This window comes from Peromyscus californicus, unplaced genomic scaffold, assembly GCF_007827085.1.
Source record: "Peromyscus californicus insignis strain IS unplaced genomic scaffold, ASM782708v3 Scaffold_17__1_contigs__length_78620276, whole genome shotgun sequence".
In the NCBI taxonomy this organism is placed as follows: domain Eukaryota; kingdom Metazoa; phylum Chordata; class Mammalia; order Rodentia; family Cricetidae; genus Peromyscus; species Peromyscus californicus.
In genome coordinates this window covers 7596248-7610144 of record NW_026294469.1, presented here as the reverse complement: position 1 = coordinate 7610144, position 13897 = coordinate 7596248, and the positions used below count along the sequence as shown (strand labels likewise).

The 13897-nt window shown below is 40.5% G+C and overlaps 1 protein-coding gene across 1 annotated transcript in view; it reads left to right on the top strand.

Annotated features, from left to right (window-relative positions):
* The window catches only part of Cdh2 (cadherin 2), a 221964-nt gene that overhangs the window by 32109 nt on the left and 175958 nt on the right, over positions 1-13897 (top strand). The window contains exon 2 of the mRNA XM_052741599.1: positions 2245-2356. Within this exon, the coding sequence (XP_052597559.1) occupies positions 2245-2356 (112 nt within the window). The remainder of the gene's footprint in view (positions 1-2244; positions 2357-13897) is intronic.

Genomic DNA, 13897 nt, shown 5'->3' with positions numbered 1-13897 from the left:
AGCACTGGCTATCTTTGTGATTAAATTTTGTAAAAATGGAATCATCACTCATATCTTTTATTTATTTATTTTTAAGACTGACTCATATTGCCATGTGCTTAGTCTTCAGTTTTAATCTGGAATGCCGCACAAATGTGTTTTTTGGTGTACTTAAACTAATGCTCATCCTGAGCTTGACTGATAATTAAATTTCTGCTTCCACGTTGTGTATAACTTTAAGGCCCTGACTCTTTTTGCTTGTTGTGTTGTCCATTTGACAAATTGCCTATTGGATACATGCAGACCAGGTCTTCAGTGTTAATGTTGTTGGGTTTTTCTCTTCTTGAGTCTTGGAAAATATATTGGTCCATTTTCCTGTGGGTGGACATGTAGGGGCTCTGTAGATCCTGAGACAACAGCTATGCTTCAGTGAACATCTCTCCATCATTTACTCGGGCACCAAGGAGAGAACTTCTCTGGGAATGTAGTACAGTGTAGGAGGTTAGCCAAAGTCATCCTCAGCAGACTTTGCCAAAGTAGTCTCGTTTGTACACTTACTCTTGGGTGAAGAGCTGGGTCCCTCTGTGTCCCTGATTTTATATGTTCTTTTCTCACATATAGTTGACTTGAAACCTGTCATGAATTTTGTGGGTCTTGTATTGGTTCACTTTTTGTCTGTATGACTAAAATACCCAACAGAAGCAACTGGGTGGAGGCAATATTAGGTAGGCTCCTGGCTTCCTAAGTGCCTGTCCATTGCCACTGTTCCCATACACTTGGACAGAGTGTCATGTGGGTGTCCTCTGTGGCCGAAGCTGGTCTTCACAGCTGAAAGGAAGCAGAGAGAAGGGAAGGCTTGTCTCCTCTTTCCCCTTTTACTTTTGGAGGACCTTAACTCATGGAATGGTACCACCTACACTCAGCATTGGTCTTTCCACTCAGTTGGTCCTCTTTCCAAATGTCTTCACAGATTCGTTCAAAAGTGTACTACGGCCGTCCCCTAGCTGACTCTACATTTTTGTCAGGATGATACTCAAAGTCTACCTCCACAAGTCTAAACTACAATCTCTTGTAGTTCCTAATAATATTTTGATATTAAATACTGTGCAATATTTAATACACTTTAAATTTGTTTTTGTTTGTGTTTTTATTCCCTTAGACATGAAAAGAGGAGATTAACTATTAGATGAGTGGTTTCTTGCAACATCATTATTTCTAAACGTCATGTGTGTAGTTCAGGAATTCCTTTAATTAAGAAGCAGCATGGCATTGCTTCATCCAGACACCACTTCTTCTAAGTTCTGTCACTTTGGGGGTAGCGATGGGGGTCAGTGATCATTTCTTTCTGATTTGTTGTTTCTTTGAGGACTGGTGCTAACACTCTGGAGATTGAAATTGCTCCCTTTGGTGAACTTTATGTGTTCTTCCTCTTCCTTCTGTGTTTGAACTTTCATCAGTTTAGGGTAGAGTGCCTTATAGTTAATAGAGAATACTATAAGGTCTAAACATCCTGAGATTGAAGCAGTGAAGCCAGAAGTAACCATGCAAATGTTGATGGTTAATTCAGTAACCCTTGGTGTGACTAAATTTTAAGTATCCTGTGAGTAACTGTGTATGCTGACAGAGAGGAAGATGCAGAAAGGCTTGTAGTTACTTTAAGTATAAAAAAAGAATCTTAATTGAATTGATCATTTTTAATAGTTTTTAATATAACCATATTCTTTGAATTAAAGACTATATACTTCACATTGTTTGGTTTGACTTGGCATGTACTTTTTATTATGCAGTAAGTTTATCATAACTTTTTCTATGAACAAAGCATGTGGAAGCAAACTTCATGAAGAACTAGATGAGAATATGAAACTATGTATGCACTTGAATGTATACTTTTTTTCCCCCATAAGCCCTCTCGTTACTATGGGTGATATGTGGGCCCCTGGGACTATTTGGCTGACTCCTAGTTCCATGCCTACTTGGTCCTCTTCATTCACAAAGGCCATTTTAATGGAAATGGTCAGTCCTTAGAAAAACCTGGAATGTGTATTATGTAGATTTTTTTTCAGGACTAGACAAGTGGGATTTGTTTCTTCAACTCCAATTATCAAAAAGATTAACCCTTTGCCCTCTACACTCTAATTGTAACCCTTCAGAAACAGAGGTTGTTTGTACAAGATAGTTGAAAAAAATGGGGCTGGATGCCAAGTGGACGGTTTCTTGGTTGAAGGAGGCAGCAATCATTGCCTGCATTTTTCTCTTGTGTTCCAGGCGTCTGTGGAGGCTTCTGGTGAAATTGCATTATGCAAGACTGGATTTCCTGAAGATGTTTACAGTGCAGTCTTACCGAAGGATGTGCACGAAGGACAGCCTCTTCTCAATGGTAGTATCTTTAAAACAATTCTTGTCTGTACAGTGTGCGTGCTCTTCAGAAGGTCTCTGACTCCTGTCTGTGGCCTAGCAAGTGTGAGCTTTTCAGTCTCCATAATGAGACCACAGGGACTTTATTGTGAGACTACAGAGAAGACTATGTAGTTCCTTATGTACATTGTTGGAAGCTCCCGGCCTTGTGAAATGTCCAAGTTTCCTCCTTGCTCAATTTATACTGAGAAACCTCACACAACTGCTTTTCCTGCATCTATTTTACTTAGTCTGAAGAATGGTACTTATCAGACATCTGATTGTAAGGGTCAAAAACTATTTCCTCAAATTTCAGAAAGGAACTCATAAATACTAACTTGGATTAAAACATGCTCAAATTTAATATTTGGCAAAATTATAGTGAACAAACTTAACACATAGAATCTCAGAAGGGGGCATGAAATCTGTGCTTTTGTTATGATGTTGTTTATAGAAATTGCTAGAAAGCTTGTCTATGTGGAACATACGTGAATTGGAAATATAGACACATTCCATGTAAATATGATCAAATTCATTGTGTTTACTATATGAGGATTCTTGCCAACAAAGCTAGATCGAAATCAGAAATAAAACCTATCTAAAGCAAAATGTAAAACCCATTGCTTTAGTTCCAGTGGGAAATGAACAAAATTTTAGTTAGTAGCCTTGTAGTATTGTCATGAACACATTTTCATTGCACAGTATGTTATTGAAATATGAAAGCAAGAATTGATCAGTGAATCATATTTAAATTTTATTTCCCAGCAAATCTTGAACATCTCTAAAGCTGTCTGAGAGAGCTGCATTTAGAAAATCTGTTAACCTCCACTAATTAATTCGCACAGAGCTCTAACACATAGCCTTAATTGAAGTGTCTCCACAGCACTGACAGACCCAGTGCTCAAACACCTAATACTGGAGGCAGAGGACTTTGAAATGTAAATGGCCTCTTAGCTAGGGAAGCTCTTTGGTGCAACTTACATTTTATTTTAATTTCTATTTAAATTATGATTTGCCCCCACCTATGTGGTCTTTCTGAAGTTGATTTCCAATTTTCTCAAAAGCATCCTCCTGCCCCTGCTCATTACATGCTTTTTTAATGAGTGCATGACGGAGTTGGTCTGTCTCAACACTGAATCACTCTCTTATCTAGTGGGTCATGGCTGACTTGATGGTGCTTTAATTCAAATCACAGGATGTCAACTTAATCTCAAAGAGAATCTTGAAGTCCTACAAACTTTTCAGGTTCTTTGAATCTGTAAATGACTATGCAGTATAGAACCTGTACAGTAGGAAAGTACCCCCTGAGTGTGCAAAATATATTGACATGATTCTAAGAAATAGTTCTACCAGGCGAAAAAAATCTTAGGGTAATTGGTTGCAATTTTTTATTGTATTTTTGTGATTCACTTTTTTTAAATGACTAATGCCTTTTTGTAAGAGCCTTTAATTTGTTTATTACAAATAAGCACATAGTCTGTCACCAGAAACCATTGACGTAAGATTAATTACTTGGAGATTTTGAATAGTTTTAAAGATGATAGCTCATTTTATAGTTATTCCGTAATGCTGGTAACAGGAGAAATGGGGCTTAACTTTTCGCTTACATCTTTTTAGTATAACTTAGACACTTGTGATTTGTCCTGAAGTTGTAATTATGAAAGATTCAAAATGTTTTCAGCTTTTCCCTCCATCCATCCATCTTGGGAGAAGAATAGATGATAGTGTGTGTTTTGCACATGACATACTATTACTTTTGTTCTTTATCCTTCTTAGACAGTGTTAAAAGTCAAACCAGCACACGAAAGCTCAAGACACGCTGTTTAAAACACCCTCTAGGGGAAAAAAGTAACTTTGGGGAAAGAAGAAAATTCACTCCAACTTCCCAGGAGCATTAGTCTTAGTGTCACTGGTTAATGTTCCTGTCAGAGCCCTGACTTTAAATGATTGCAAGCTTTTACCTTTTATATATGTTTGGCGCCTTTTGTAGGATAATAATCCAAAGCTATGCCATTCATGGAAGCAAAATGCCATGCCATAATTCTGTGCGTGAGTTTGGATACTGAAATAATTCATTCCACCTTATACACACCACATTGCTAAGTCACTGAGGCTGGCTGTTTCTGGTGTGAGCTAGTGGCCTGTAGGGTGTAGGGAAATAATTGTACATGGCAGTCTTCGGCACTTTCCCAAGTTACCAGCTGCTTGGAGTATTCTACCATATGAAGGGTGATGTTAGAGTTGCCACCACGGAGTTCATCGTGTTTTCCAATTTTGCTGTCCCCTCTGTTGCACAACATTCCTTTCTCAATCCTGCAGCATATATGTGTCTTTCTCTGTTAGAATCAGTTTTCATATCCTAGCCAGTCATTTTAATTCTCTATTTCACTCTATTTGAAAAGATAAGACATTATTCTTGCTATTTCCTTTCGATAATATTTTTAAAGAGGCCAGTGGCTCACCTGTTGCATACACTGGTGTTAGAGGATGCATGTGGCATGCCCAGCCTTGTGAAGGAGTTGAAAATTTTGGTATTTAGGACCAGGGTTGCTGATCATTTTTTTTAACAGGTGAGCAGTAATCTTCATGAAGGTGCTTGGGAACTATGAAACTCTCATTAAAGATGTAAGATGGCATTAGAAAGCCACAGAGAAGCGTTACACGTGGCCTGGACAGTCATTACGAAACAGCCTGTCCCCAACTTCCCTTTCATTTTCTCTATTTGTCAGGAATTTCCTGAGATAGCAAACCTTAGGAATGTGTTATAGGCCCTCCAGCAGCTCTTGCTGATTTCATCAGTCTGTATTTTCATAAAATCATAAAGGAGTGATGTGCCATATGTTCAACCTTTGTCTCTCCTCTTATGTTATGTGATAACTTTGACTCACTGAAGAGAGTCCATTATATTTTAAAATAGCTGTACAGTCCTCAGTTCTGTTTTGTTAGCAAAACCAGATTTTTCTTAGCTGTGTGTCTATTTTTGAACATACAGGTTGTTCTAATTTTCTTCTCTGATGTATAGTGCTGCTATGGAAATTCTAGAGAAAGTTGATGTTTCTTTAGAGACAGCATCTTCTGGAATTTGTTCAAAAGCAGAATTTCTAGATGAAAGGAAATACAGAGTTTGACAAGTGGATGTTTATTGTGGATTTGCATTTGGTAGAAATGTTTCGTGTGTGTGTGTGTGTGTGTGTGTGTGTGTGTGTGTGTGTGTGTGTGTATTCTGTCATGTTATGTGTGTGTAGGCCAGGGGATAACGTCATGGTCATGTGTCGGTCCTTGCTTGAGACTACATGTTTCTGTTGTTACTGCTGGTAAGTTGGACTAGCTGTCCTGTGAGTGTCCAGGGAATCCGCTTCTCCTCCTCCTATATCTTTGCAGAAACACTGGGTTTACACATGCTACTACTGTGTTTCTTTTCTGAAATCCAGTCTCAGGTCCACACCCTGGCACTCACTCTGTTCACTGAACTATGTCTTCAGCCCTGTAGAAATGTTCTTTGTAAGATAAAAAGACTCTCTCTCTCTCTCTCTCTCTCTCTCTCTCTCTCTCTCTCTCTCTCTCTCTCTCTCCTCTCTCCCTCCCTCCTTCCCTCCTTCCCTCCCTTTCTCCTTCCCTCCTTTAAATCATAAATGTATGTTATTTCATTTAAAGATATCCATCACCATGTAATTTTGTAATGTTTTCTAGATTTGTTCTTTCCTTTCTGGTGAAAAGCAGTTTTTAATCCTGCAAGATATATGTTTGCCTTCGTGAAGTAGGATCAGATCTGTCATGTTTAGGCAGTGATTTTTACCTTACATTTTCCTATTCCAGTTTCAAAGCACTTATTACCAACTCTCTCATTTTCCAGACAAGCAAATTAGAGCTCTGAGAGATTATAGGCTTGCCCGTGATTACATAGCTCCTTAGTCTTCTAGCTGCAGACCTGGAATTAGAACTCAGTGTTGGTTTTTTTTTTTTCTAACCTAGTTCTGATGATGCTGATAATTAAAAAAAAAAGTCCACCACAGAAATGGAGGAGGTCTTAGTCCACATATCCAGATGTCTTGTGCAAAGCTTATAGAGAGCCCACTTTCTCTCTTGGCACAATGATTGACATTCTGCTGGGAAGATTTGGGGACCATCACATAAACAATACCTCTTCCAATTAAATATATATATATTTATTATATATATATATTATTTATCTTTACTCTTAATCATTTATACATGCCTACTTACCAGTAGAAAAACACAGGTCTTTGGAATCTAATATTTAACTTATACTCCACTAAGCTAGGAGAAGAAAAAAACCATTGTGGAAATACTTTACTTGAAAATAAAAGAATTACCATCGATATTTCTGTCCTGTGCTCACATTGACAAAGCAGCAGCCACCTCTCTAAGGTTGCAGAGGATCCCGGGTCTTTCAGTGTGGCTGGCGAGGGATGTCCTTGCGTGTTTTGAATTGGTTGTCCTCCTGCTGTGTTGCCAAGTCAACTCCTCAGATCTGGTTAACATAAATAGAAACTGGCAATTACCATGGGTATTTTCAGTAATCCATTCTGATGCACACACAACCTCTGGCCAGCTCATGATGATTATGTTCAACTCCATGGGATTTAATTTAGATTAGTTTGCTTGCTGATTGAGCCTGTTCTGCATTAACAGGGGGGTGAAGGATGGTAACTGTAGACAACATGACTGAATAGTTTTTATTAGTTTAGTAGGATTATACAACTAAAACACTGTGCTGTTTATGTGTGTGTTTGCATGTTCTTGTGTGTGGGGGGGGTATGTATATGGGAGTGCATGTGTGCATGTATGTAGAGGTCGTCCTTGGGTGTTTGCCTCAGCTGTTTTCCCCATTGGTCACTGTAGCATAATGAACTGAGGCTGGCAGATTGAGCTAGACTGGCCGGTGCGTCCTACGAATCTACCTGTTTCTGCCTGCTGTTGTTACGATTGCTTTTTCCAGGGCCCAGCTTTGTTTTTGTTGTTGTTTTTTGTTCTCAAGACAGGGTTTCTTTGTGTGGTCCTGGATGTCCTGGAACTCATTCTGTAGACCAAGCTGGTCTCAAATGCACAGAGATCCACCTGCTTCTGCCTCGAGATTGCTTGGATTAATGGCGAGCACCAACCGCTCCCCTGCACTGTGCCCAACTTTTAGCAGGAGGTCTGAGAATTGAAAGCTGGGTCCTGTACATAAACGACAAGCACTTTTCCTGACTGAGCCACTTCCCCTAGCACGTGCTATACTATTTTTTTTTTGAATAATGTAAGTGCCTCTGTGTGCTATGTCACACTGAATTTTAACAGAGACTTGATCATGAAAATCTGTTGTAATTATTTTGGTAAATTTTGTTTGTATTTAACATGGAAAATTTTTTAAAATATTTGAACTGTAGGTTTATAAACTTCTTGTTGATAAAGCCAAGTAGGCCATTATAGTTCACTGGCTTCTGATGGGTTGTGGGAAATGGCACAAAACGCAGGGATTGTGCTCTGTGCTGTTGATAAGCAGCTGGGGGCCTCCTTGTCAAAATGTTCTCATGAGCAGTAGTTTGTTGTTGTTGTTGTTGTTTTTAAAGTCAGGGTCTTTTTTTTAAAAAGACATAGTTTTAAAAACCATTCATTTATTTTTTTTTATTTTACGTGTTCGCAGCCTCCCCTTGTGTGTGTGTGTGTGTGTGTGTGTGTGTGTGTGTGTGTGTGTGTGTGTGTGGTCATTTACACCATGGACCATGCTTGGAGGTCATAGGACAACTTGCTGGAGTTGGTCCTCTCTTTCCAACCTGTTGAAGCAGTATCTATCTTACCTCTATCACACTGTGTACTCCTGGCTAGCTGGCCCCTGAACCTCTGCTCGATTCTTCTGCCTTCAGGTCCTCAGGCTCACATTGTGAGTACTCTGACCTGCAGAGCCAGCGTACAGGCCCTGGTAAGCTTCTTTTCTTTGAACAATACATTTAGCTATATAATAAATAAAAGACCTGGGCACTTTGGTTTATATTCATTTAGACGTTATTTCCCACTTGGAAAGTTTTCAAACCCCTTTAATGTATTTTTTTGGTCCTGCTTTCTTAATCCAGTGCTACAAAGGAAGACACACCTGTGCGGGTGTACACTTCCTGTTTTAGCTTCTTTCGCAGGTATTCCTAGGCTTGAGGAATTTGCAGGAGCTGAGATCGGCTCCTTCACCACCACGTAGCGAGGAGACACATGTTAGAGACAGCCAGGCGTGGTTTGTCTGTCACTTGCAAACACTAACGACCAGCTTCCCAAATATTTTACGAATCTTCCACCATAAGATCAAAGAAGACTTTTCTGTCCATCCTTGTGGTCAGCATCTGTCAGGGAATATGTGTTTGGGCAGAAATAAGTGCCATGAGAGAAATGCGGCAGATAAGGGGAGTGGAGAATGTGTGCTTTGGCTGCTGAAGTAGGACAGTCAGAGCATGAGAGAAAAGTAGATTAAAAAATGATATTGTGTTGATCCAACAGCTACAGCTACTTAGGGGGAATAATGTTAAAAACAGGGAACAGTAGGTGTTAGGGCCCCAGGGGAGAACGCCTGGCTGACTGGAGTGGAGACGGAAAGGGGCTGAGGTGAAATGAGGTCAGCATAGTAGCCGGCCACTCTGTGTGAGGCTTTGTAGACCAGTGTAAGGATGCTGGCTTTGCCTAAGAAGAGGTAAAGAGGTTTGGAGGGCTTTCAGCACAGGGAGGACATGATCTGACTTCAAAACACGATCACACTGGCTGTGACACTGAGAAAAGACAGGGGGAGAGACCAGATGGGAGGCAGTGTCAGAGGGTGCGGGGCTGCGGTGATGCTAAGGAGGCTGAGAGCAGCGCATGGACTTAGAGTATTCCAGGAAACATAGGTGAAGTAGAAGTCATAGAATGTGAAATTAACCCTTTTAAAGGGATGGGTCTTGTAGCTAGAGTTTTCCTGCCTGGCCCACAGTCAGGACAAATCTCTCTCACCTGCCATTCCCACAGCCACTCAGACCCAACCAAGTAAACACAGAGACTTATATTGGTTACAAACTGTATGGCCGTGGCAGGCTTCTTGCTAACTGTTCTTACAGCTTAAATTAATCCATTTCTATTAATCTATACCTTGCTACGTGGCTCGTGGCTTAGGGGCATCTTCACATGCTGTTTGTCATCATGGCGGCTGGCAGTGTCTCTCTGACTCAGCCTTCCACTTCCCAGCTTTATTCTCCTCCTTGTCCCGCCTATACTTCCTGCCTAGCCAATGGCCAATCAGTGTTTTATTTATTGACCAATCAGCAACACATTTGCCATACAGACCATCCCACAGCAGGATCTGATAGCACTTAGTCTATTCAGAGTGGAACAAACACCAGCTCTTTCCACTTCCAAACATTTCTACCACGTCAAAGTAATGGGGTCCTACCCACGAAGCACCACCCCTCCTGTCATCTACCATACAGCACACAAATGTTAGTGACACTTCTTTCACAAACTTAGGAAATTCTTTGAAGCTCTGGTTTGTGTCAACAGAACCTCGTTCCTTCTCATAGGTGAATGGTCTGCATTGTATGGACCCATTCACTCATATAGTGGCACATAAGTTATACACACACACACACAGGTAGACAAAATAGATATTTTCACTTATGGGTCACTGAGAATACTGCTGGTATGAACATGCATAGACAACACATACATTCTTTTTTTTTTTCAAATGTATGTCTCGGAGTGAAATGAAGAGACTGTGTACTGTTTCTGTGTTTACGTCATTCACACCTATGAAATGCTTTCTGCAGACGCAGTATTCTCACAGACAAACACTTGCTATTTTACATTTATATTTATTGGAACCATCCTGGTGGGTGTGAAGATGCACCTCATTATAGTTTTGATTTGCATGTTCCTGATGACTAATGGTGTTGGACATCTTTTTTGAATGTTTCATTTGTGTGTAATTTTGAAGAAATACCTATTTGGGTCCTTGGCTCATTTGCAGAAATTTAGCTCTCTGTTTTTGTTTTTGAGTCATGGGAATACAGACACACTGACACATGAGAGAGAGAGACAGACAGAGAGACAGAGAAAGGAATCCTGGAAAGCAAGCCCTTGTTAGATACGTGGTTTGTAGGCCTCTCTTGTCTGTAGGCTGCTGCCTTAGTCTATTTGGGTTACTATTATAAAATATTATAGATTGGGTGATTATTAACAATGGAAATTTATTTCTCATTCCTCTGAAGGCTGTGATGTCCAGGTTCAGAGTTTGTGCTGATGTGGTTTCAAGTAATGATCTACATTCTCTTATGAGGTCCTTTTTTATACTACTGTGTCCCCATGGCAGAAGTAGCCAGGGATCTCTCTATGGAAGTATAAATCAGGGCTTTCTCAAGGAACAGTACTCATAGAATGAAGAGAGAGAGAGAGAGAGAGAGAGAGAGAGAGAGAGAGAGAGAGAGAGAGAGAGAGAGAGAGAGAGAGTTTATTAGAATGGCTTATAGGCTATGGTCCAGCTAGTCTAACAATGGCTGTCTACCAACAGGAAGTCCAAGAATTCAATAATTGTTTAGTCCTAGAGGCTGGATGTCTCAGTTGGACTTCAGAGAAGAATCTCAGAGAACCCTGGAGAATTAAACTCTGATGCCAGTGAAGGAATAGGTCTGCTAGAGAGAGAGAGAGAGAGAGAGAGAGAGAGAGAGAGAGAGAGAGAGAGAGAGAGAGAGAGAGAGCAGGCAAAGAAAACAAGCTTTCTTCTTCCATGTGCTTTGTACAGGCTGCCCGCAGAAGGTGTGCTCTGGATTAAAGGTGAATCTTTTCACCCCAATGATCTGGTTTAGAAGTGGGTCTTCCCATTTCAAATGATTTAATTAAGAAAAAAGATCCCTCACTGGTGTGCCTAGCCTTTTGGGCTTTATTTACTTCCAGATGTAGTCAAGTTTATAACCACGAATAGTTATCACAGGGGCCTTTTGTAAAAGCAATGACCAAAATCATAATAGCAGAGTCCTTGTGACCTCATCACATTTCCAAAGCCTGCTTCCTGATACCATCATATTGTCTGTTAGGATTTCAGCATGTGAATTTTGAGATGGGTGGAGGGATATAAACACTGAAACCACAGTAGTGATCTTCTCACCTTCTGGAATATGTCATTTGGTGCACAGGCATTTTGTTGCTATTTTTAGTGTGTGTGTGTGTGTGTGTGTGTGTGTGTGTGTGAGAGATTAGGAGCCTTGAATATAAGTAAGTGTTTTACCACTGAGTTACATCTCCAGCCCTTCCTTGGGTTTTAGACACAGGATCTTGCTATATAGATACAACTATACTTGTTGTTTATATAGAAGCTAGCCTGGCCTGGAACTGATAATTCTTGTGCTCCTGATTACAGGTATGTCCACCCACCTGATTACATTTTTAGTTTTGATGTAAGTCAGCTTATCTACTTTTTCTCTCCTTTTGTTCCTCTTACTTTTTAGTGCTGTATCTAAGAATTCAGTGCAGAATCAAAGACCATCAAGACTTGCTACTGTGTGTCTAAGAGTTTTGTGGTATAAAGACCTTTAATATTCAACCAAATCTCTGCTTTTATTTTTTTTCTGAGTGCATTTCCATATGGGGCTACTGGGATGTGATGGATTGAGTGTATTCCTGTGAGAGAACTGAGAATTGAAGGAGGCTCCAAGGTGTTTGAGCCCTGGATAGGTAGTTACTCACTGTGGTAGAGCGTCAGGAGGTTGGCTTGATCTGTGGAGATGATCTGAGAAGCCAGGGAGACACTCACATGGAATTCGGAGGCTTAGTGGAGAGGCCAGGTCTGATGAATGGAAAGTACTCCATGTTCTTGCAACATGGAAAGCCATGACTCAGAGCAAGTCACTACGGAGTTGTTAGGAGGAGGAGAGACCAAGAAAAGAGAGGAGACACACTTGAAGAGTCCAGTGTTGAGAAGAACAGTGGGGAAGGAGAAGCACCAGGAGGGTCTGATGACTTCTAGGGGGTGTGAGAGAGTGTTTCAAAGGGACAGAGTGTTCATATACACTAAATGTCTGCTCACAGGAAGACTGAGATGCCTCTATTGGGCTCCACAATGGAGAGGTGTTCACATCTTTGATAAGAGCTTTCAGAGACAATGCTCAAAAGCTTGACTTGCCTGTGTGTTGTACAGTCAGGAAGAAGAGGGATGTTGAATAAAGATTACATTTTCCATGAGAAGAAAGGAGAATTTGAGTGGAAGTTAGAAGGGGAAGTGGCCGCACACGGGGGTCATTTCTAAATAGGTTCTTCAATGTTTTTATGATGAGGAAATGAGTCCAGTGGGAAGGAAAACGTCACAGTACACTGGACAGTAGTCAGTTGCCCAGATAACATGGATCTGGCTTGAGAAATGAGATGAGGCGGAACTCAGAAATCTGTATTGCCACCGGCTCTGCAGGTGTTTTAAACACCTGCATTTGGACCCATTGCAAGGCATTTTGTTACCAAGCCTCAGATGGTTCCAAGTCCTCATTCCAGCCGTCCGATTTATCTCAGAAGGTCTCCTCTACAGACATGGCAGAGAGGATAAAAGTAAAACCTCGCAGTGTTCCATGATGCAAACAGTATTTTCATAGATAGAGTACCCTTAACAGATGGTTATCCAGCTTCTACCAGAATACTGCCACCACTCGTTCCTCTGAAGTTGGCGAGGAGGAGATCATTCCAAACGATGTCAGTTCCATCTTTGGAGTATTCTGTTTTTTTTTTTAAAAAAGTGATTTCTCAACAAGTTTAACGATTCATATTTCTGAAAATGTTACCCAGTGTACCACTGACCCCCACATTATACTAGTGCAGTCCCCTCTTCTCTGAGGTTTTAATCATTTTTTTTTCATTCTGAAAAGTGTTCTTGAACATTTGACACACAGTAGTCCCCTTTCAAGAAACCAGAGGTTGGTAGTAAACCTAAAAGCAAAATCCTTGTTGGAGCAACTTGGAGTCCAGATTCTCAGCATACATGGGCATGCTTGCCTGGGCTCCTTCATTCCCCCAGGTCCCTGGCTGAACATCAAACAGTTTCCTTGGTGGTATTTCAACACTTTAGGTTTCTCTTTTCTTTAAAAGAGAGGCAACTGAGGTTTTCCCCTCAACTGAACTTAATACCATGTGCCCTGATGCGTATGACAGAAGCATTCCTCTTGCCTTTGATGCAAGTTTGGCTCTTCTGGGCAACCCCGGGTAGGAATTGGATTATTTATGGTGACATTATTGTTTTGGCTCTGGCTAGGGGTGAAATTAAGTCAAGCCCCTCAGTGACTCCCAAACAAGCTGATTTCCATCTTGACTGGTACAATTATTTCTAATACAAACGTTATGCTTGTAAGTTGAGTTTTTTTTCAATAAAGATCCTAGCTTTCCCAGTATCTAGAGAACCCCATGTCAGATACTCAGTGGCCCTAGGAAAAGATGCCTGTAATTATTTTATAAAAGACCATTTGAATAGAGGAGCAAAGAGTAAAATAAACAAGTTTAGGTGACATTAATCAACTTGAAGAAATGAACCCTTTTG